The following is a 24753-nucleotide window of genomic DNA, read 5'->3' as shown; positions in this document are numbered from 1 at the left end:
CAGAGGCTGAGAAATGGCTTGGCCCAGGGCCTCATTTCCCCCAAATATCATGAGATTACAGAAACTGCAACGCAGTGATTTGAAAAATCGGCCCACTCCAAAGCTGTTTTGAATCCGGACTCGCACACACCATGAATGAGAAGGCTTTGGGAAATAAACACACTAGGAAGTCGTGTGCAGTTGGAGTTCCGCTCACTAACACATGTTCAAAACAAAAAGCCCAGTTTGGATGAAAATAGCAGGAAGCCGTCCCCCAGGGACACCTGGTAAGGTCATATTGCTTGGCTCTGCTGCTTCCATTTTTACCAACTCTCCTGCCTTCTGCCAACTCAAGGAGGCCAGGAACCACATCCAGCCCCATGCTGCTCAATGGGAAATGAGAGCTGCTCTCGGAAAAGCAGATGCTAGAGCCACACCACGAGCTCTCCTCGGGAGCCTCAGTGTGGAACAATAAAAATCCCAACTGTGGCTGGCCACTCACCATGTGCTCTGCAAGCACTTCCTGCACCTCACCTCATTTATCCTCACAACCATCCCACGGGGCTGGCCTCATTACCCTCATTTTACAGACAAGGACACTGAAGTTCCAGAAGGTTTAGCCATTTGCTCTGGGTCACATTCTGTAACTCTAGACTCACACCAAGAATACATATGATCCTAGTCTCAGCTCTTTCATTTGCTTGCTGGGTAACCTCAGACAAATGCCTATCCCTCACTGAATCAAAATTTCTGCATCCATAATTTCAGTGTTTTCTAAGATCATTCCATTCAGTGTTTTTTAAGGTACCTTCCTACTTTAACTTCCTATGGTTTCTATCCAATGTTTCAAAACAGGAGTGAAGGATAGAAACTTGAATCCTGGGACTCCTGCTGGGCCAGCCAACTCCTAAAGATTTTCCCACAACACCAACACTGTCACTAGGGCTGACCAGAGGAAGTCGAAGGGCCACAGGCTCTCCTGGGGGCAGAACAGGAGAGATCAGACGCAGGCAACACTTAGACTAGAGCTAATGGGTTGGGTCCATGAGAAACAAAGGCAGGCCCCCGAGAGACACAGTCAAGAACAGACCCTCTTGGCCGGGCACGGTGGCTCATGCCTGTAATCCCAGCACTTTGGGAGGCCGAGGCAGGTGGATCATGAGGTCAGGAGATCGAGACCATCCTGGCCAACATGGTGAAACCCCATATCAACTAAAAATACAAAAATTAGCCAGGCGTGGTGGTATGTGCCTGTAATCCCAGCTACTGAGGAGGCTGAGGCAGGAGAATCGCTTAAACCCGGCAGGCAGAAGTTGCAGTGAGCCGAGGTTGCGCCACTGCACTCCAGCCTGTGTGATGGAGAGAGACTCTGTCTCAAAATAAGAACAGACAAAAACAAAAACAGGCCCTCTAAGGGCCTTTTCTTGTAGACCAAAGGAGACAATGAAAGGAAAAATCCAGGGCAGGCAGAGGCTGCAGTGTCTGGGGACCAAGCTGGCCAGGTCTGTTCCAGGGACCCAGGAGAGAAGAAACACAGCCTAAGCTGGCTTTACTCTCAAGAGGAGGGAAACAAAAATGACTGTGATCCCCATCGTTCTGGCTTCCCGAGGCCACCATGTCCTGGAGGCAGAGGAAGGATGTGGACGAAGCCCCACCACTGCACAACTGTGAGCTGTATTTTAACCACACTCAGGCCACTCATCCTCCTTTGCAAGTGCCCAAAAAGCCCAAATTTGGAATAAATTATATTCTCCCTTTCCACTCAAGCCTAAAAGCCATTCCCATCCTTTTGTATACAGGAAGGTCCTTCATCTTTTTCTTGGCAGTGATGTATTTGATTACTCATCGGCTTCCATGGGGTTCTGGAGGCTGCCAAGGGGAGACAGGCAGCTCTCCAAGCCATGCAGCCTTATCTGCGACATCTATGAGGCAGAACGAAAAATGGGACAGTCGGTGGGGAAATACCAGTGGTTTTCAGAGTCTTTCAGCCAAGTAAGGAGAAGTCTTCACAGCTAAGTAGATGGGGAACGGCCAAAGAATGGGCCACAGACATAGCCATGCATTGTGTCCATTCACTTCCTCCATCACATGAATCCAGATATGACGGCGTCTGATAGCAAATCAATGTGGAAGTGCCTCTGAGCCAGGCCACCACCTGAGATGAATGAGGTTAGGAAGATGAAGAGCTGGGCCAATGAAGCCAGGAGACTGCTGACGATGCCCTACTGGCGAAATCTCAAATGCGGCTGACCCAGAACACATGGAACAATCTGAGTCTGAGGCGCCAAACCCCAGCACACCCTGTTTTGCTCGCTCCTCTCTGCTGTTTTCCTCTAATCTCCTTCATTTCCTGCCACGCACTGGGCTGGTTCTAGTAAGGCAGCTGCCAAAGACCTCCGGTCCATCCACTCCCGTAATCTCACACGCACACAGACCTCTGTGTGCCCGCAGTGAACTCCAGGGGCCTCCAAAATACTGCCTAAGGAAATTTTAGCAATACATTTAACAGTCCAGCAACCTCACATCAAGTCAAGAGGCTGTGGAAAGGCTCTGACTTTGCAAGATGCTGCCTCAAAGGAAGCAAGGACTGAGAGCTCGGGGTCAACTCCATTAAGTGCTTCCTTCCAGAACAGCGACACCTGCGTCCGGCATTGACACGGAAGTTATTTGTTTCATTTTAGACAAGGGAGGAGTCCACTTACTCATTCTTCTCCAGGTCCAGGATCAGTTCTCGCCCCTCAGCCATTACCCTGAGCTCAGCTTTGAGTGGATGCTAAAAGCAACAACAAAACAAGGTCAGTTCCTAAAAGCCAGCACCAAGGCGCCCAGGGTTGGGCACAGGCTCTAGCGCAGCGCTCCGACATTGATCCACAGAAGTGAATGAGCAAAGGTCAATAGCATTTCCAGCCCACATGTAAAACGACCTCAATCCCAGAATCACCCAAATCCTTCCCCCATCTGCTTTCTCCCGAAAGGCATAGGAAAGAAACTCCAGGCTGCAATGTGGTGTAAGTGTACGTTATGTGGTGTGGTGAAGGGAAACACTGGAAAACATAGTCTCCAGCAGTAAATGTCCTGCAGAGTCAGCTCTGGATTCAAGCGCCAGCTCTGAAACCTGCAGTTGTGTGAAGTTGGACATGTTGCTGAGCCTCCCCACATCTGTTTCTTCATGTATGATACAGAGATAGTAACAGTCAACTTGATGGGGATCTTGGAAGGATTGAGTGAGATACTGAGCATAAATAATGTATCACAGTGCCTGGCACACGGCAAGCCTTGATATGTGTTGCCTATTATCTTGTAAAATACTTGGGGATCCTCTTCATAGTGGGTTCTTATTTTATTTTGTTCGGCCCTCAGTTTAGAAAACCCCAATCATCTCAGAGGAAGCAACTCAGAGATCCTCAGAGTAAGGTTTCATAGGCCAAAAAGTAGATATTTTACACATAAGCGTTTGCTAGTGGCCACAGGTGCTACACATCCAGAGTGAATCACTTAAGATATACCAGTGGTTAAAACGCACAAAAAATATGTTCAACATTACTAATAAACCACCTCCTCACCTCCAGAAAAATAAAACTAAAAATAATAAGGTACCTTGAAAAAAATCAAAGTGCCGGAGTTATCTAAAACTAAATCACAATGCACAATGCCCACCGTAAAGTGGGCACTTGCAATCCCTACTGCTGAGAATTTAAACTGACAACAACTCTCTGAAAGATAATGACAGTACATACCAAGAGTTTAAAACGGTTTCGACTCAGCAGGGCACAGTGGCTCATGCCTATAATCCCAGCACTTTGGGAAGCCTAGGCAGGTGGATCATCTGAGGTCAGGAGTTCGAGACCAGCCTGGCAAACAGGGTGAAACCCCGTCTCTACTAAAAACACAAAAATTAGCTGGGAGTGGTGGTGCAAGCCTGTAGTCCTAGGCACTTGGGAGGCTGAAGCAGAAGAATCGCTTGAACCGGGAGGTGGAGGTTGCAGTGAGCCGTGATGACACTACTGCACTCCAGTGTGGGTGACAGAGCAAGACTCCGTCTCAAAAAAACAAAAAACAAAAAAAAGGAATGAATAATGAAATGTAAGCTAACTGTCCTAAATATAACCTGTTAGAGAACACTTAAATAAATGATGACCCATTCATATGACAGAACACTGGATGATCATCAAAAGCAGCAACGTTAAGTAGTTGTTGAATTATTGAGAAAATGTATACAATAATCATTAGTCTTAAAGCCTCAAAATATAACACTGAGTATTTTATTCAAATACACTTTGCAAAGGGAAAAATGTAGAGAGAAGTAAGCCTAAAGGTTACCATAGTTACTCTCGGCAATGGAATCATGAGTTAATTTTTTTTTTAGCTTCTCTCCATATTTTTATAATTGCTTTCATAGTTTAAGAAAAGAATGTTTATTAATTTCTTTTTACCGTATGATTGTGGAAAATTTCAAAGAAATTTAAAAACCAAGTCGTAATAAACCTCCATACTTCGACAATTCAACTTAAAAGGCTACTGAACTTTTTTCTGAAGAAATAAATTATTTATTTAAAACAAGATATTTACATATTTAAAATACGTAGGGCAGATTCTTTGGGGGTATTTTAAACATAAGCTCTCTACTTTGGGACTAAGGAACTGACAACTTTTTTTTTTTTTTGAGGCAAGGTCTTTCTTTGTTGTGCAGGCTGGAGTGCAGAGGCACAATCATGGCTCACTGCAGCCTCAACCTCCCAGGCTCAAGTGATCCTCCCCACCATGCTCCCTGAGTAGCTGGGACCACGGGTGCATGTCACCACACTGGGCTAACATTTTAAATTTTTTTGTAAATACTGGGGTATCACCGTGTTGCTAAGGCTGACCTTGAACTCCTGGGCTCACGTGATCCTTCCACTTCGGCCTCCCAAAGTGTTGGTATTACAGGTGTGAGCCACCTCGTCACCCAGCAGATAGATTGTTGAAGTCCCTTTCAATCCACAAAAGTCATTGCTAGAGTAGAGCTTCTAGCCCTTCTAAGGTTGACCTCAAAGTTTAGTTTTTGAATGTCTGAGAAAGTAGGTCACCTGTTCTGCCACCTCTGGTTAGAGGCCTGCCTCGTCTGAGCACATTCCCCTTCCTCACTGCAAACCCCACTCTGCATTAGGATTTGGGCATTTCTGACACCTTGAGGTCACCAAGGGCTCTGATGAGACCTGAACATTCCGATCGAGGACTCTTGGGCATCCCTGACGATTGCCTAATCAATGTTATTACCTCAATTCAAGAAGGAGCATTTCAAACCCACCGGAGCAGGAAGCTGGGGAGATGTTTGACAAACAACTTTCATTAAGAGATTCACTTCTGTTTGTCATGCCCTGATTCAGCTCTGCCAACACTGGTTGTAGATCCTTTGCCACTTCATGGAGTTTTTGAGCCAGTGCCCTGCCCAATCACACAGAGCATCAGGGAACCAGCCCCAAGTGGACATTTAAGAAAGATGACATAGCAATAGAACTATAGCAATTCCCTCATCCAAGAGGTAGGTGACCATGTGACAGCCCCCACAGAAAATGAATACCGCGCCAAACCAAAGCACTGTCACCTCTCCCTCAAAGAGACACAAGCTGCAGCAGGAGTAGTAATCTTTTTTTTTTTTTTGAGAGAGAGTTTCGCTGGAGTGCAATGACCTGATCTCAGCTCACTGCAAACTCCGCCTCCTGGGTTCAAGCCATTCTCATGCTCAGCCTCCCGAGTAGCTGAGATTATAGGTATGCACCCCTACACCTGGCCAATTTTTGTATTTCTAGTAGAGATGGGGTTTCTCCATGTTGGCCAGGCTGGTCTTGAACTCCTGACCTCAGGTGATCCACCCATCTCAGCCTCCCAAAGTGCTGGGATTATAGGGCATGAGCCACCATGCCCGGCCAGGAGTAGTAATCTTTATTTTTATGTGGGTGACCCAAAAATAATTCTCTCTATTCTGGAAGGTACTCAGACACTGATATTTTAAAAAGGATGTTCCCTGTTTCCATGGGGCATTTCAAGCAAAACAATGAAACAGCATTTTAAAATCTAGGAAGTTTTTCTGTTCAGCTCTACTGATGAGCTTTTCTGATGTAACTCCACTCTGTACTAAGAAGGGGCACCGTCAACTCTCCTAAGAAGTACAGGGAGCTGACCCACCATTTATACCTCTCCTGAGGGTGGGTTAAAAATCCCTTCTCCTTCAGTCTAAATAGATTTTCAGCTTCATAGGGTATTGGAAACCTGTCCTATATTTGCATCCCCTTTAAGATCTAGTACAATATTTAGTATACAGTAAGTGTTCAGTTAATGTTTAATGAATGTGAGCTTTAAGTCAACGATGAGAAAAAGAGAAGAAAAAAATGTTTAATGAGTAAATTAATTACATAAATGAGAATCAGAGGCCCAAGTGAAATCCAGCCTCTGGTCTCTTTCTCTTTGGCATTCATTCATTTGTTCATTTGACAAATATTTATGGTGCCAGGCACTGTGCTGACTATTCCTACAGAATACAATGACCCATATGCTGGGCAGACAATGGCTGAGAACAAAGACAGGATCCCGTCCTCTGCTTTGTTCTCAGGTTCTTCCTGAGGATGCCCAGCATTCACATCTGGAGAGAACAAAGAAGCCTCTATAAAAAGTAGCAGGTCCATTCCTCAGGCAATATGAATAGGCTGCAATATCCAAGATTGTAATTGTTCAAAGTAATCTGCTCTAGGATGACCATCCATTAATTTGCCGAGAATTTCCCTGAAGATATTTTCAGCCTCTCCTATTTTTTGATGAAATGAATTCCATGTATTTACTGCCTTAAGGACAAAATGTTACTTGCTTTTATTTGTCCTCATCTTTTTTTTTTTTGAGACAAGGTCTTGCACTGTCACTCAGGCTGGAGGACAGTGGTGCAATCATACCTTACTAGAACCTCAAACTCCTGGGATCAGGCGATCCTCCCACCTCAGCCTCCCGAGTAGCTGGGACTACAGACACACTGCTAGCCTGGGTAATTTTGTTTTATTTCTTTTCCTTCCTTCCTCCCTTCCTTGCTTCATTCCTTCCTTCCTTCCTTCCTTCCTTCTTTCCTTCCTTCCTTCTTTCCTTCCTCCCTCCCTCCCTCCTTCCCTCCCTCCCTCTCTCCTTCCTTTCTTTCTTTCTTTTGGCAGAGATGGGATCTGAGTATGTTGCCCCAGGCTAGTCTTACACTCCTGGCCTCAAATTATCCTCCTGCCTCAGCCTCCCAAAGTGCTGGGATTCCAGGTGTGAGCCACCACACCTGGCCTGTTGTAAAATTTACACTGTTAGGTTCCCTTGGTAAATCCAAGTTGGAGCCTTTTTGGACATGTCTGCATTACTCTGGCCAGAGCTTCAAGGATCCTGGACATTTATCCTTTCCATCTACCTTTCCAAATTCAACAGCCACGATGTCAGAAGTCTTTCCTGACACATCTATTTCCTGCTGTAATCTTGTCCTATATGTTGCTCAATAAATCACAAAACGTTTTAACCCAAAGAGATCTTAGAAAACAACCCATCTCCCCAGCTTTCTTTTCTCTTTATTCTCTCTAAGCCCTATTTTATAAATGAGTAAAATCTACACTTTAGCAAGTGGTAGATCACAGCTGGTTACTGGCACGCAACAACCCACAACTTCCTTTCTTGCTCTTTCGGGTCTCACTTGAGCTGTAAAAACCAAAACCACAGTGGGGCACAGTGGCTGATGCCTGTAATCCCAACACTTTAGGAGGCCGAAGTGGGTGGATCACTCGAGGTCAGAGTTCAAGACCAGCCTGGGCCACATGGTGAAACCCCGTCTCTATTAAAAATACAAAAATTGGCCTGGCTTGACAGTGCGCACATGTAATCTCAGCTACTCAGGAGGATGAGGCATGAGAATCGCTTGAACCTGGGAGGCGAAGGCTGCAGTGAGCTGAGATCATGCAACTGCACTCCAGCCTGGGCATCAGAGTGAGACTCTGACCAAAAAAAAAAAAAAAAACAATCAAACAATCAAACAAAAACCAGAACCACAAAGAATATGCTAGATGCACTGGTCCTCTCCGCAAGAACAGGACAATGATTTTTGTTTCCTTCCCAATCTTTTTGATAAAGCCTATGCATTTTCCTGGTGTTCTGGTGAGAAGAACCTACTGGATTTAAGAAACATTCCCCAGTACTAGGTCTCTCCCCTGCCTCTTATTAAAATAATTTATATTATTATCCTTTTTCTCTCCAAGTACATTATTCCATCAAGTAAATGAAGTATGTATTATGCAGAGCAGAAATAACAACGACAATATTTAATTGATTCCAATCAAGGGTAAGTGATTCCTGTGACACCAACTCATTTGCACTTAGCTTGTATCAGCATTAATGTGAATTTTCATTTCCTCGACTAATAGCATTTGGAAGTGTTCTAGAAGTCTGTCATACAATGAAGGAAAGTCCTGTCTGTGATATCCAAAATGGGCACCCAGAGGATAGAGTGAGCTGGAAATAGAATTAATGGTGATGACTGGGATTCCAAGAAAGTTGAGTAGGTAGCCCAAACCTCTAGTTGCCAACTCCTGCCAATGAAAACGAGAGCTTTTGAGTCTTACCTTTTCTCTCACGGGGCTTTCTGAAGTCTTCCACTGAGGTATTATTAGTTCATGCTGCAGGTGGGGGCTGCCTTCCCCACTTCCTCCTGCCAATACAAGATGCAAAACCATTGGAATCCCAGACCTCTATACCCCAGCTAAGCCACACATGCACTTTCTGTGAGCTGTCCCTGCTCTGGGTCCTTAGAAGACTTGCTGGATTCCGGGCTCTTGGCACTTACTAGGAACCAGGCACTATAGGTGTTGGCGATATTGTGGTAAACAGGGTAAATAAGGTCTCTGTGTGAGTTTGCCTTCTAGAGCTGGGAGATAGACGATAAACAAATGTTCTCAGAAGGTGCTAAGTGCCCTGAAGAAAATAAGTTGGGGTCATGGGATAAAGAGACACCTAGCAGGGGGTGCCTATTTCAGACAGGATGATCAGCAAAGTTCTGAGGGGTCAGAAGAAGGCAGCCATGCAAAAACTTGAGGGAAGAGTGCCCCAGGTAGAGGAAACAGAAAACGCAATGGCTGAGCAGAAGTGAACTTGTCCTGCTGAAGGAACAAGCAGAAGGTAGGGGTAGCTAGTAAATGAAAGAGGAAGTTGGTAAGAGATGTGGTCGGCGAGACAGCCATGGGTCTGATAATGCAGAGAGTACGGAGAGTGTCTGGATTTTCTTATAAATAGACTTGGAAGGCACTGGGTGTTTTAAATACAGAGTAATATGATCTGTGTTAAGTTTAAAAAAGACCACTCTGCCTGCACGGTGGAGAATGGGGGTGGAATGAGGGAGAGCAGAAGCAAGAAGGCCAGGCTAGAGATATGCAGGAGCCCTGGTGAGAGATGATGGTGGGTCAGATTAGAATGACATCAGTGGAGAGGAATGAAGCAGTGTGATTCTGGGCATATTCTGGAGGTCAAGCCCATGAGTATTGCTCTCGTGGAGCTGTAGTTTTCTTGCCTGTAAAATGGAGACATTGATCCTACCTGCCCATCTCACAGCTTTATTGTGGAGAGTCAATATGAAATTGCCCCGTAAGCTGCAGAGCATCACTGCATAACTGGAGCTTCTTAACAGCAAGTTTGCATTTGTATTCCACTTTCTACTTCCCAAATCATTCTCACCACCCAGTTCTCCTTCATATTCAGGGCAACCCTGGGAAGTAGGAAGTAGGAGTCCTGTTTTGCAAGAAAGAGAATTTAAACTACAGGAGAGACTTGTTCAGGGCACTGAGAACTCAAACACTGGCTGCAGACCATCTTAATAAAATGGTAATTTCCCAACACCTAAACAGTCTGGTCTCTGTAGTACTCCTGGGAACGGGGCTGAGGACTGCAAAATCTACTCTGTCTACACTAACCACAGCAATCATACAGAATATGAGTAATACAAAGATGGCCATAGTTGTTCTGTTAGAATGGTGATTATGAGTAATGATTAACATTCCCTCCAGATTATCAATATAATGCACTTGCAATCAACATGGGTTTTAAAAATAATCCCACTGGACCAACACCAATTCATCAGATAGGTAAAAATTAGAAGCAATGCATTCATATATTTATCAAATATTTTCTGAGTACTTAACTATGTGCCAAGTATATGCTATGAATATGTGCTTAATATTCATGGAGGAACAAGACAAGCATACAGCCAGGAACGGTGGCTCATACCTGTAATCTCAGCACTTTGGGAGGTCCGAGGTGGGCAGATCACCTGAGGTCAGAAGTTCAAGAACAGCCTGGCCAACATGGTGAAGCCCCGTCTCCACTAAAAATACAAAAATTCACTGGGCGTGGTGGTGCATGCCTGTAATCCCAGCTACTCAGGAGGTTGAGGCACAAGAATTGCTTGAATCTGGGCAGCTGAGATTTCGCCATTGCACTCCAGCCTGAGCAACAGAGCAAGACTCCATCTCAGAAAAAAAAAAAAAAAAAAAGACAAGCATAGTCCTTGCTCTGGTGGCTCTGATGAGTCTAGATTCTTTTAAACAAAAAGGAATTCTATAATATTTAATAGAACATTTAAAGGGGCCGGGCGCGGTGGCTCATGCCTATAATCCCAGCACTTTGGGAGGCCAAGACAGGTAGATCACGAGGTCAAGAGATCGAGACCATCCTGGTTAACGTGGTGAAACCCTGTCTCTACTAAAAACACAAAAACTAGCTGGGCATGGTGGCGCACGCCTGTAGTCCCAGTTACTCGGAAGGCTGAGGCAGGAGAATTGCTTGAACCCAGGAGACGGAAGTTGCGGTGAGCCGAGATCGCGCCATTGCACTCCAGCCTGGGTAACAAGAGTGAAACTCCGTCTCAAAAAAAAAAGAACATTTAAAAGAATTAATTGTTATATTTATGGTTGTAAAAAAATAATGAAAGCAATCTAAAATCTCACCAAAAGAGGAACACAGTACATGTTAAGAAAAAATCTCCAAAACTTGGAAATAAGGCAAAGAGCAAGCAAGATGTCTTCTCAATGTCATATTGGAATATTGTTTAACAAACCCGCCCATGGATTATTACATTAACTTTTCCTTTTTTTTTTGAAACGGAGTCTTGATGTGTCGCCCAAGCTGGAGTGCAGTGGCACAATCTCAGCTTATTGCAACCTCCACCTCCCAGGTTCAAGCCATTCTCCTGTCTCTGCCTCCCAAGTTGCTGGAATTACAGGCAGGAGCCACCATGCCAGGCTAATTTTTGTATTTTTAGTAGAGACAAGGTTTCATGATGTTGGCCAGGCTGATCTGGAACACCTGAGATTACAAGTGTGTGCCACTGCGACCCCCCAGATTATCGCATTATCTATGGGAATGTACCATTGACTTTTTATTTATCATTGATTAAAGACTATACTCTGTGAAGTTATATTAGATAGATAGATAGATTGATTGATTGATTGATTGATTTCTGTCTGAGAGGTGAGTGATTTCAGCACAGTAGAAAGATAACCTGGCTGAGTGCAGTGGCTCACACCTGTAATCCTAGCACTTTGGGAGGCCGAGGTGTAGCACTTTGGGAGGCCGAGGTGGGTGAATTACCTGAGATCAGGAGTTTGACACCAGCTTGGCCAACAGGGTAAAACCCTGTCTCTACTAAAAATACAAAAACTAGTCAGGTGTGATGGCACATGCTTGTAATCCCAGCTACTCAGGAGGCTGAGGCAGGAGAATCACTTGAACGCAGAAGGCAGAGATTGCAGTGAGTCGAGATCACACCACTGCACTCCACCCTGGGCAACAGAGAGAGGCTCTGTCTCAAAGAAAAAAAAAAAGAAAGAAAAGAGAAAAGAGAAGAAAAAGCAAAAAAAGGAAAGGAAAAGAAAAAGAAGAAAAGAAATGATAACCAAGAATTATGGTTTTGCTTCATGGGCATCCACCATTTCTGCATCTGTCCGGGGCCACATGATTTCAACATTCTTTCTCCAATGCCTGTATCACCCCTTTCTAATGCTCCTTGAATCAGCTTTACTATTCTGTTGGCTACCTCATTAACAAGTTAAATAAATCTTGGCCACATTGGTATAAGTTGTGTGTCTAACTTTTGAAAACTTTGTATAGCGTCATTAAAATCATGTTTTTTGGAGAATTTAATGATGTGGAAAATGCTCATGGTGTGAAGTGAAAAATGCAAGACACAAAACTGTACTTATGGTATGGTTCCAGTTTTATCAATATATATTTATATCCATAGCAACACACAAACAATGGGGAGGGAAAAAATATCAATAGCAACTGTGGATTTGGGAGTTGCAGATCATTTTATTTCTATTACACTTTTCGTTATTTCCCAGATATTCTACAGCGAGAGTTCTTCAAGGACTCAACTCAGAGAAGGCGCCTGTGCTAGGAGCAGTAACTTGGTTTCCTTGTCTTTCTTCATGCTTTTCTCCTGCGCTAAGCACTGGCCCAGGCCTGGTTCTACCCTAGAACCTCCTGTGCCTCAGTTTCCCCTTCAGTACAATAGCTCAAAGGGCGATTCCTGTTTGCCCGCGCCGGATGACCGCTGGACCTCGGCCCCTGGAAGTTCTGAACTGTAGGACGAGCTCAGTCTCCGGGCTTGAGACGGCTTGAGGGGTCCAGCCAGCCCTCCCCCACCCCGCCAGGGCTCGCTTTATTTGAAAATGCTGACTGTTGGTCCCGCAGGCAGCAGTCTGGAGTCAGCCCAGCCGCTCTGCAGCGGTGGAGCCAGGGCTAAGCCTTCTCCGGTCACAATGACAGAACCCGGTCACAATGACAGAACCCGGGCACTGCACCCACCCCCCCGGGGACTATTCCTTCCGAGAAATCTGCAAAGAGCCCCCGAGGGATGGGGTCGGGGAGGGGTTGCTGTCTGGGAAACTAGTTATGAGAAACATGGACATCACCAGGCATCTAAGCTGGAAACATTGAGTCCGACCCCTTCGCTTCACAGAAGGGAAACTGACGACCAAAGAAGGCGGCCGTCGGGTTGGCGTGGAAAGAGAGCCCTGGCTTCCAGTGCCAGCGCGGACCTCAACCCGTGGCGTGGCCATGGGCAAGTCCTTTCCCTTTTGTGGGCCTCGGTTTCCTCATCTGTGAAATGGGCGTGTTCGACTTGGCCTTCGGTAGGGCTCCTGCCAGCTCATGGCTCCGAAGTGTACTGCTGGAGATACCCGGCAAGCCACCCCCCAGCCAAGGCTACCACAGCCTCCCGCGGGGATTTTATGTCCTACCCCACCAATGTGGCAGGCACTGAGCCTAGTCCCAGGAAGCCGCTCCCAGGCCACAGGGGCAGGACGCTCGGGATGCTCTCGGCACTCGGGCGCAGGCGAGTGCAGCGGGCGGGAGAGAGAGAGAGACAGAGAGAGAGGCGGAGCGGACACCAGGGACCGTGAGAAAACGGAGGAGGATAAGCCCCGAGAACAGCGGAAAGAGAAGCCAAAAGCAGAAAAACAGAGGAAGCAGAAGGCGAAAGGGGAAGGCACGCCAGTGAGCGGACCGGCCGTTTTCTGGCAGTGCCGGGTTGCCCCGACCTCCGCCACCTCCCAGGGCGCACAACGTGGGAACAAAGCCCCGGCTCCCAGGCTGGGCGCAGCGGGAGCGTAGGCCCCGCGGAGTTTCAGGAGGCGCAGGGGTCGCAGTCCCGGCGCTCGGGACCCGCAGGTCGACTCCCAGGTCTCCCGGCCACCCAGATCTCCGGGCCACGCAGCCTCCATCCCCCCGCGCCTGGCCACTTACTTGTCCATCCAGGCTCCTGCGCCGCCCGCGGCCGGAGGAGCTGCAGGGCGAGCGCCAGCAAGCAGAGCCGGGCGGCGCCTGCGCCCCCTGGCATGGTGGCGGCGGCCCCTCGCGCTCGGTGCTCACACACCCTCGGCCATGCCTGCCCCCGGCCCGGCGGCGGCGGCGGCTCGTCTGGAACCCCCGGCTCGCCCCGCGCCTACCCACCCGGCTCTCCCAGCCCTCGGCAGAGACGCTCCGCCCCCCCAGCCCCGCGGGGCTCCGCTAGGGGATGGAGGAGGGGAGGCTCCCGCCCGGAGGGGGCTGGAGGGAGGGGCCGGGGAGGAGCTGGCGGGACTCGGGGGAGCGGGCTGGCTCAGGTGAGGGAGACCGCAGGGAAGGAAGAATTCGAGCCTAAGGAGGAGGGATTCGTGGTGGACGTTGCCTGGGGAGGGTCAAGGACTTGGGCTTCTAGGAGTTAAACTGGACCCCTCTCCGCACAGCGGCTGGTTTACTGTCCCACACTGTGCCAGACGCCTTGGGTGACACCCAGAGGCGACTCAGCCAGCGCCGTCCCCCAGAGGCCGCCACTCTCTTTGGCAGGCTCAGAAAGAGTTAACCCAACCATCAGGCACAAAGAGCTAAGCGCTATATGGACTTATTTTTTTTTTTTTTTGGTAGGACACAAATCGAGGGGCCGTTCCTTCTGCCTGGGAGGAGGGAGTGGTGAAGACCAGAGGAATCCCAGAGGAGAAGACTTCTGAGATGGGGAGGGGAGAAATGGAACATCAGGCGGAGGAAACAGCCCAGACATCGCACTGGGACTTGAAAGCTCTTAGGCTGTATGAGGGGAGAAAACCAGAACTGGGGTTGGTTAGGGTTTTGGAGGGAAACACGGGGAGACGAGACAAAAAATAATAACTACTGTTACTTATTGAGGACTTTCTATGTGCTAGAATAAGAAAATCATAATAGCTAAGGCTAATAAAGTGCTAAGTGTCAGACACTGTCTTCAGCACTTTACACATAGTAACTTATTTAATCAATCGAAGAAAAGAACTTATTATTAACCAGGGACTCTGCATACATTATCTCTTTTAATTAGCCCAATGGGGTAGGTACTAGTACTATCCCTGTTTTAGAGATGAGGAAATCAACCTTAAGAGGCTAAACCACTTGCCTCTTATACAGCTAATGTCAGCACCTGGATTCAAACCCACGTCTGTATAACTCCAGAGCCTGATGCAACACACCTTATTTTCCAGGTGGATAAACTGATAATCAGAGAGAAATGACTTGCCTAAGATCCCTTGGCAAGTTTCAGCAAAGCCTAGTTCTAGAAACCCAGCCTCAAACCTTATCCATCTGTTTCTTTTTCTGAGTCTCTTTAGTCAAACCCACGTTGACTGGAGAAGGTGCTGTGTGTTGGAGAGGGCGAGGCACTCCTGGAGATGATGGGTCTATCAAACCCTACTCATGGGCACCCATGAAGGAAATAAAACCTGTGGTTCTAGACATTAATGTGCTTCAGGATTCCATTAGTCTCCTCCAGCTGCCACAAAATTCGTACCCTTCTGTGAACCCAAAATATCTGAGATAGGACTCAGTTAATTTAGAAGGTTGATTTTGCCAAGGTTAAGGATGTGCTCATGACACAGCCTCGGGAGGTCCCAACATGTGCCCAGGGTAGTCGGGGTACAGCTTGCTTTTATAAACTTTGGGGAGACATGAGACATCAATCAATATGTATAGGATGTTCGTTCGCTCGGTGTTTCCAGGTTATAAGTAGATAAGAAACAAAAAATGTTGCTTTCTTTTGAGTCCTTGATCAACCTTCCACTGAATACACAATTTAGTCTAGCTCAGTGAAGCTGCATTTTTACATAAACAATAGGGCAGAAGAAGCAATCGGATATGCATTTGTCTCCAGTGAGCCTCAGAGGGGTGACTTTAAGTTCTGTCTGCCCTTTGTCCACAAGGAATTTCCTTGTGTGAAAATTATGAGGAAGGTATGCAGCTGTTTATCTTTGTAGCTATCACATTTAAGAATAAAATGGTGGCCAGGCACGGTGGCTTATGCCTGTAATTCCAGTTCTTTGGGAGGCAGAGGCGGGCGGATCACCTGAGGTTAGGAGTTCCAGGCCAGCCTGACCAATGTGGCGAAACCCTGTCTCTACTAAAAATACAAAAGAAAATTAGCCAGACGTGGTGGCACACCTGTAATCCCAGCTACTGCGGAGGCTGAGGCAGGAGATTCGCTTGAACCTGGGAAGTGCAGATTGCAGTGAGCCGAGATTACACTACTGCACTCCAGCCTGGGCAACACAGTGAGACTCCATTTCAAAAAAGAAAAGAAAAGAATAAAATGGGAGGCAGGTTTGCCTGACATTGTTCCCAGCTTGACTTTTCCCTTGGCTTAGTGATTTGGGGGTCCTAAGGTTTATTTTCCTTTCACATCTCTCACATGCAGAATGCATTCACCCCATCCCAGTAGCCCAAACATCTTCACTCATTCTAGAATCAATTCTAACTCTGAAGTGTCATCTAAATTTCATCTATATTAGATATGGCTAAGACTTGAAGTTTGATTCATCCTCAGGCAAAATTCTTCTCAGCTTTCAAATACAATGTGGTAGGACAGGCATAGGACAGAATTACCAGTTCCAAAAGGGAGACACTGAAAAGAAGAACAAGGTGGCATGTCCCCAAAAGTGCAAAACCCAGCAAGGCAAATTCTATCCAGATCTGAAAGCTCTACAATAATCCTCTTGGTTGGATCCTCTGCCCTCCAGGCCCACTGGCTCAGCAATGCCGCTCTCCAGCCCTCGGCAGTGGCCAGCACCACAGCTCTTTGCCACAGCTCCCCACTCCAAGGCACTGGGCAGGGGCAGCCTGGCCTGCTTAAGGAGACCACCCTTTCACTCCCTGCCTCCCCAATGGCCCGCTGTGGTGGGAGTGGCAACCCTGATGATCTGTGAATCACTTAAAGGATGAAGCAAGCTGTATTGTCTGGTCCTACAGAACAGAATTCTGAAAGCCTGCCTTTGTTCATCCTATCTTTATTTTTTTTTTTGGTCTAAACTGGTAATGTCTTTGCTGATTTAAAAAAAAAAATCTCTCTTCCTGGCTCATGGGTTATTGTCCAGCCATACCCTTAGTGTCCTCTCCAGAAAACCTTTTTTATTTTTTCCAATATAAATAGGCTGATAATTTGCCAAATCTTCAAGTTCTGTTTCCTTTTTGCTTAGTGAATCCTTCCATTTATCTCTATCCACTCACATTTTATATAAGTACCAAGAAGCCAGGCCACATCTTTAACACTCTGAAAATCTCTCCAGCTGAATATCTAAGTTCATCACTTGCATTTTCTACTTTCCACAAAACACTAGAACACAGTTGGTGGTGGAGAAAACACAAACTCAAAGTGCTTTTTCCTCTTCTCTCACTCAACACAGCAATCAACGGAGAAGACTTCTGTGATCAAAGATGCAGGGGCTTACCCTACACACCAAGCAGCAACCGATTCAGACACTGTCCACCTATAGATAGCATCAGATTCCACAGGTTGAGGGCTCAGTTTCCAAGACTGGGCCCCCTTCAGATGCCAGACACAAGTCTAGGCCCTCAGAACTTCTGACTGACTGGCTTCCAGTTGGGGTTCCCAGGATGCCTCTTTGGGTTCAATTAATTTACTAGAGCAGCTCACAGAACGCAGGGAAGCACTTGCTTGCATAAACCCAGCGAGGCCTGTCTCTCCAGATTCTTCTCGGCCTCTCTGTGCAACATTTCTTCCTCAAGAGTGTGGGGTGGCTTGCTTCAGCACTACGTCTATTACATTGGAAAGATACAGATTAGCCTGGCCCCTGTGCAAGGATGACATGAAAATTCATAAAGCAGCCCATATTTTCAAAGTAAAAAATAAACAGTATAGGGCAGGACCCTCTCTACAATGAGAGTCGATGACCCGCAGTGAGATTACAGTCCTGCTGTAGGCAGGTGAAAGGAGGACAGAAGTTCAGATTCTGTTTCCTGACACCTGTTTCTGAAGCCTAAAGTACCCTAACATCGTAACAAAGGACTATAACAAGGGCTATGGGAGTTATGAGCCAGGAACCATGGAGAAAACCGATATACATAGATATCATAATATCACAGCAATTCAGCTGAGTCCTTTGCCATGTTGTAACTGGTATTGGAGTTCAGAGACCAATACCCCAAAATATGGTACTTTGACACATTAAACTGGAGAAGTCTCATGTTCTCTCTGACCTTTTCTTGCATGCTCCTGTCTCTCAATCCTTTGTCTCTCCCAAAGCACAGGATGAAATTGTTCTCTGAATTTCCCTTATCTGCCTAAAGTCTGGACCTGCCAAAGAAGACAACTGTCTCGGGTGCCTTCTCTGTTTTCATGAACTGCATTCATGTTGCGGGGAAGACTGAAGTTTGTCAACATACCTCGACAGACTTTTGTGGAAAACCATTGTCAGCTCTGTGGGCCAAAAGACTCTGTCCGAGGCCATTATATGTTCTTCAAGCCCACTGAATTCCCCTAAAAATCATTTACTATCGCCCCAAAATCATCCGCACTTCCCTATCTCCCCTTCCCCTAAGAAGTGGGGTATATAAACATCTGTACCCCAGTGGGATATTGGGCAATCACTCTGTGATTCTCTCCCATGCATGCTCATAAATTTGTATGCATTGTCTCCGGTTAATTTGCCTTTTGTGCGTTGATTTTTCAGTGAAACTTCAGAAGGCAAAGGGGAAGTCTTCCCTTAGCCCCTACACAAAAATAACCTTTCCTCCAGTTTCCAATAACATGTTCCTCATTTCCATCGTAGACCTCACTGGAATAGCTCTTAATATTCATATTTCTACTAATATTCTGTTCCTGATGATATATTCGTTCTCTAAGATGACAGAAGTTTTCTCTTCAGCTCTCTTTCTGTCTTCCTGAGCCCTGACCAGAATCTATTATTATAATTATAGGTAAATGTGGTCCATAATTATGGCTACAGTCCTAGAGCCATGAGACTAAAATTCTAGTCCCAGTTTTCTCTTCAACCAGCTCTGTGACTTTCTGGGACTGAGTTTCTGCTGAAAACTTGGCAACAGGAATGGCTGCCCCCAGTACATCTCACCCAGGAGCTGTGAGGAGCAATTGACATGATGGCAGTGAAATTTCTGTGACAAGTAGAAAATGCTGAAGTGCCATTCCTACCTGACTCTGTAGACAGGTCTCCTTGCAAAAGACATACAAACTCCATACTCGAAGTTCACTTCCATTTGCTGGCACTCAGCTGATCAATATTTAATCAGCATATAGCCCTGAAAATTGGGAGGTCGCTCACAAGACAAAAAGTCCAGTGGTTAATGCATGACCAAGGAGTCACAAAGGTCCCAGTGTAGTCTCATCCCACTCCCCCTCCCCACTTATCCACAGCAACGAGTATGTATACAACTTTGACTCTGTAGAAGCCTCTCCATGTATTTGTAAATAACGTATTTGTTATTTATAAAGAATATTAAGTCTCTACATAATCTTTGAAATATTCATAACATTTAACCTAGCAATTACATTTCTGGGAAACTACCCTTAAAAAATAATCTGCAATGCACACACAGATTTATGGACTAGAATGTTCATAATTGTGTTATTTAATAGTGAAAATATTAGAAACAACCTAAATATTCAACTGTGGAAGAAAAGTTCATAAATTATAGAATATCCATATGATGGATTATTATGCACCCACTTAAAATGATGGGAGTTTCTGCTTTGATGGTAGGTGAAAAAAGCAGGGTCCAAAATTACATTTAAGTGTGATCTCAGCTATGTGAATGAAAGACATTTTTAAAAAGACTAGAAGGAACTGTGCCAAAATGTTAGCAGTGGTTACCTCTGCATGGTTAAACTATGAATGACAGGGTTTTTTTTTTTGTTAGTTTGTTTTTGTTTTCCTGTTTGTGCTTTCTCTCTCTTTCATTCTGTACAATAATGAAGTACAGTCATTGTTGCTTAACAACACGGATACATTCTGAGACACATCATTAGGTGATTTCACCATGGGAATATCACAGAATGCACTTACATAAACCTAGATGGCTTAGCCTGCTATACAACTAGGCCATATGGTATAGCCTCTTCCTCCTGGGCTACAAACCTGTACAGCATGCTACTGTACTGAATACTATAGGCAACTGTAACACAAATGTAAGTGTTTATGTATCTAAACATAGAAAGTATAGTGCACTATGACTGGCTATGATGCCACTAGGGGACAGGAATGTTTCAGCCTTATGGGATCATGCATCTGGCCCCTCGCTGACTGAAATGTCATTATATGGTGCATAACTGTGTTACCTTAGTCATGGGAGGGTGGGTAAATGTTCAATACAGAAAGAAACACAAAAGGAGAAAGAATTGATCCTCGTATCTAAAACAGAAGAGCCTTACAAACTTGACCTCTGTATGTATGGTTGGCTTTCTCCTCTGATGATGGAAAAACTGAGCCGAAGTTACAGCAACCAGTTCCAGAATGTGGGATTTGAAGTGACACAGGTCACTGTTTAGCTAAAGTATACCATTAATATTACTCTTAGGAAGTGGCCATCCTGCCAGGGGTTAATTCCCTTTTCTGTCCTTTCTTAGCGGTGTGACCTTGGATCACTAAATTTTTCTGTGACATTGTTGTCTTATCTATAAAGGACAATAATAATGACAGCTTTTGTGGGGCTTAAATGGGTACTTAGAATAGCATCCATTACGTAGTAGGCAGTCAATAAATGCTAGCCAGTATGCCCCTCCTTCTACTGCTAATAAGTCCTGAGAGGTGGGGTATTACTTATAATGCCTGGCTTATGCTTTTAGTTGTATAATATGTGAGGGGTCTAATTATATACTTGTTCTCTAATTATTATCAATGATAATGGTCATGTTATCATCCCCTCACCCTAAATTGTGAGCCCCTTGTGAATAGGAGCTGGACCTTGTCCTTCACTCAGCCCTCCAGCATTTGGGAGGCACAATCAATGTTTAATCAAACAAATTAGAAGTTAAACAATTAATAATAATTATCTCATCCTGGCTCAGCACAAATTTCCAAGCCACTCATTGAAGAATCATCTTTGCTGAGTCCCTGCTATGGGAATAATATTGGATCTGTGATAACTCTGCTTTTGTGAAGCATTTTCTCAGCAACTCACTCTTTTCTTTAAAGGTCTGTTTATTTAGGTATACTTTACATATATTAACATTCTCCATGTGTTACATCTATGGTTCTATGAGTTTTGACAAGCACACACAGTGGAATAACCACTTGCACAGTCAAGATCACACCCAAAAACTTTCCTCCTATCTCTGCATTCAACCAGTCCCCTCACCCCTGGAATCACTGGTCTATTTTATGTCCTTCTCAAGTTGCCTTTTGCAGAATACCATGTAAATAGACCCACACAGGATGTAGACTCTGGATATATATTTTTTTCCTTAGCATAGTGCATTTAAGATTCATCTAGGTCATCACATTATCAGTATTTCCTTCCTTTTTATTGTTCAGTCGTACTCCATTGTGTAGACGTATCATTGTCAGTTCAGTCACCAGTGAAGGATATTTGGGTGTTTCAGTTTTTGATGATTATGAATAAAGTCACTACATATATAGGCAGGTTTTATGTGAACGCAGTCTTTCATTTCTGTAGGGTGAAAGCAATTCTACTGGGTATTGTGGTTAAGCATATGTTTAACTTTACAAGAAACTGCAAAAAATATTTTCCAAAGTGGCTGTGCAATTTTGCCTTCCCACAAGCAAGGTATGAAAGTTCCAGTTGCTCTGCATCCTTGTCAGCACTTGGTATTGCCAGTTCTTTTGATTTTAGCCATGGTAATGGATGTACAGCTGCTTAGCAATTACCTTGCTCTTCAAATACTCCATGAGGTAGCCAGGTAGGATGATTGTATCCATTTTGATGAAAGGAATTAAAGCCTAAGTAGAGTCTTTTAGTTAGGTTTTATGGATATGTTAAAGACTTCAGTCTTATTTCTGTGTTTTTTTTTTTAAATAATTCACAAGAGAAACCCTGGAAAACTCACAACATTCTTGAAATCACTCATTCAGCAAGTGTTCCTTGAGTACCTGTTATGTGCCCGGCATTTGCTAGAATCTACAGAGTCTGAGATAAGGTTTCCACTATAACGATTACAGTAGGGGGAGGGGAGTAAAGGAAAGGAGCTGGTAGGAACTGGCAAGAAACTTAAGCGACCCACTACAGAGGGGGATCAAGTTTCTTCACATGTGACTTGTGTCCTTTGATTTGTCAACATTGGGTACTGTCCTCAATGTGGTGCATAGTAACAACTATCATGTATGGAGCACCCTGATTGGTTCCAAGCACAGCGCCTACATCATGTCATTTAATGCCTGTAACAGTCCCATGAAGAGATATTAGGTTAAACCATGAATAAGTGTTGATTTTGTAGGTCAGAAACAGTTAAATATAGATAACGTCATATGGTTCAACTGAATAATGATAGTTACTATTGATTGGACAAGGCTTACAATGTGTCTAGTGCATTATCTCATTTTATCCTCTCTGGTAGGTACTATTGATACTCCTACTTTTCAGGTGAGGCAACTGAGGCTGGAGGCAATGGTACAACAGGAACTAGAAAATATTCATAAGGTAGCCAGGTTGGAGCCAAAGCCTGGATTCAAACCGCAATGTAACATTAAAGTCACTGTTTCTAACCACAGTGCTACTCTTGATATTACCATAGATGAGCAAACTGAGGCCTGAAGAGGTGATATTGCCGGAGGGGGCCATGGACTGTCATGCCCAAGGTTCATGGGTCATCCCAGCTTCAAACTCCTGGCCAAATAAGTTTTTCTCATTGTCTCCTTGTCACTCTGGAAATTGGCCTGAATTCAGAAGGCCTGTCCTTGGAAACACTTATATCTGAATGACGCCCCCTCAGCTCAAAGAACAGCCAGGAAAGAGGCATCGCACCTGTTTGCTCCCATATGACCCTAATAGAAACTTTTTTAAAAACATTAATAAACTTTATTTTTAGAGAAGCTTTAGGTTCATAGCAAAATTGAGAAGATAGTATAGAGAGTTCCCATATATCTGCTGGCACACATAAACAAAACCTCTCCCCAACTATCTACCTCTCGCACCATAGATCTGTTACAATTGATGAACTTATATCTACACATCATAACCCCAAATTCATAGTTTACCTTTGAATTTCAATAAATGTATGCCATGTATCCACCATTACAGTGACATATGGAATAGTTTCACTGCCCTCAAAATCCTCTATGCTCTGTCTATTCATTCCTTCCTCCCCACTAATTCTTGGCCACTACTAATCCTTTTTACTGTCTTCACAGTTTTGCCTTTTCCAGAATGCATACAGCTGGAATCATACAGCATGAAGCCCTTTCAGACTGGCTTCTTTCACTTAGTCATTGGCATCTAAGTCTCCTCTATGTCTTTCATGGCTTGATAGATTACTTGTTTATTCAATTTTCTATACATACTGCAGTTTATACATGAATTCCCCTACTAAAAGTGCTTCCAAGCTTTTGGCAATTATGAATAAAGCTATATTATGAATAAACATTGGTGTGCAGATTCTTGTGTGGATGTAAGTTTTCAATTCATTTAGGTAACTACCAAGGAGCTTGATTGCTGGATGGTAAAATAAGATATGTTGAGTTGTATAATAAACTACCAGACTTTGGTGAGGCACGGTGGCTCACGCCTGTAATCCCAGCACTTTGGGAGGCCTAGGTGGGTGGATAACCTGAGGTTGGGAGTTCGAGACCAGCCTGGCCAACATGGTGAAACCCCGTATTTACTAAAAGTACAAAAATTAGCCAGGGGTGGTGGTGCATACCTGTAATTTTAGCTACTCAGGAGACTGAGGCAGGAGAATTGCTTGAACCTGGGTGGCTGAGGTTGCAGTGAGCTATCATGCCACTACAGTCTAGCCTGGCAACAGAGCAAGACTCCATCTCAAAAAAATAAAAATAGAAGCTACTAAGGAGAGGACCTAAGATGGCCAACTAGGAACAGCTCAGGATTGCAGCTCCCAGTGAAAGCGCAGAGGGTGAGTGGACGCCGCATTTCCAGATGGACTTTTATTGCCCGCAGACCAGGAGATTCCCAGGCGGAGGAGCCCCACAGGTCACCAGAGCAGCTGTTTTGGCCTGTGAGGCTGTTTTGGCCGGCGCGGCTGCTTTGCCAGTGCCCTGGCGCAGTGGTTCTCCATACAAAATACACTGGTCCGGGTGCCCTTTTAGCTGGCAATTGGAGACCTGAGAAGGCAGATTGCCCATTCATCTGATTTAAAAAGGAACTGAAACAGGGAGCCAGGCCAGCAGATTCCTGGGCAAAAAACTGCCACAAATCTCAGCACCGCCGTTTCAGCCAAAGCAGTGAGTTGCCGCACGGGAAACCACACAGGTCCCGGTGCCTTTTCAACAGGCGACTGAAACACCTGGGCGAGAGTCAACCATTCAACTGAAAAAAAAAACAAAAAAAAAACAGACTCTGAGTCAGGGAGTCAGGTAATCAGACTTGGCTGGACCCACCCCAACAACAACAACAAAAAAACAGCAATTGAAAACGCTCTGGGTTGAGAGTTTCACAGCAAGCACAGGTGAACCCGGGATGGTCCAGCTCTGTGGGGGAGGGGCGTCCGCCATTACCAAGACACTCCACCACTATGGAGGTAGTCCACCATCGCTGAGGCAGCCCACCATTGCTGAGGCAACCTGCCATTACAGAGAGAGTCCACCATTACAGAGGTGGGCCACCATTGCCGAGGCAGTTCTAACTACACCAATATAAACAGGAATGCAGGGAAGATCACACAGCAGCTGGGTGGAGCCCACAGCAGCTCAGCAAAGCCTCTGCAGGCAGACAGTGACTAGGCTGCCTCCTCGCTGGGAAGGGCAGCCCTGAAAAAAAAAAGGCAGCAGCATAACAGAAACTCATAAATAAAGCCCT

The 24753-nt window shown here is 45.3% G+C and overlaps 1 protein-coding gene and 1 non-coding gene across 3 annotated transcripts in view; one reads left to right on the top strand and one right to left on the bottom strand.

The window, feature by feature from the left end:
* The window catches only part of ADAM19 (ADAM metallopeptidase domain 19), a 99570-nt gene extending 85644 nt beyond the window's left edge, over positions 1 to 13926 (bottom strand). For both annotated transcript variants that reach the window (XM_032259554.1, XM_032259553.1), the window contains exons 1-3: positions 13759 to 13926; positions 8586 to 8671; positions 2682 to 2752 (exon numbers count right to left, since the gene is read on the bottom strand). In XM_032259554.1, coding sequence (XP_032115445.1) covers positions 2682 to 2752; positions 8586 to 8671; positions 13759 to 13852 — 251 coding nt within the window. In that variant the 5' untranslated portion in view covers positions 13853 to 13926. The remainder of the gene's footprint in view (positions 1 to 2681; positions 2753 to 8585; positions 8672 to 13758) is intronic.
* A 3617-nt stretch (positions 13927 to 17543) lies between these two features.
* Positions 17544 to 17645, top strand: LOC116537484. Its single transcript, XR_004263142.1, has one exon. It is a non-coding gene; the product is annotated as a U6 spliceosomal RNA (small nuclear RNA).
* Positions 17646 to 24753: the final 7108 nt, after the last annotated feature.

Source organism: Sapajus apella, unplaced genomic scaffold (assembly GCF_009761245.1).
Source record: "Sapajus apella isolate SASKATOON/1434 unplaced genomic scaffold, GSC_monkey_1.0 scaffold110, whole genome shotgun sequence".
NCBI lineage: Eukaryota > Metazoa > Chordata > Mammalia > Primates > Cebidae > Sapajus > Sapajus apella.
The sequence above is the reverse complement of the archived record's forward strand: the minus strand, read 5'-3'. Positions and strand labels throughout refer to the sequence as shown.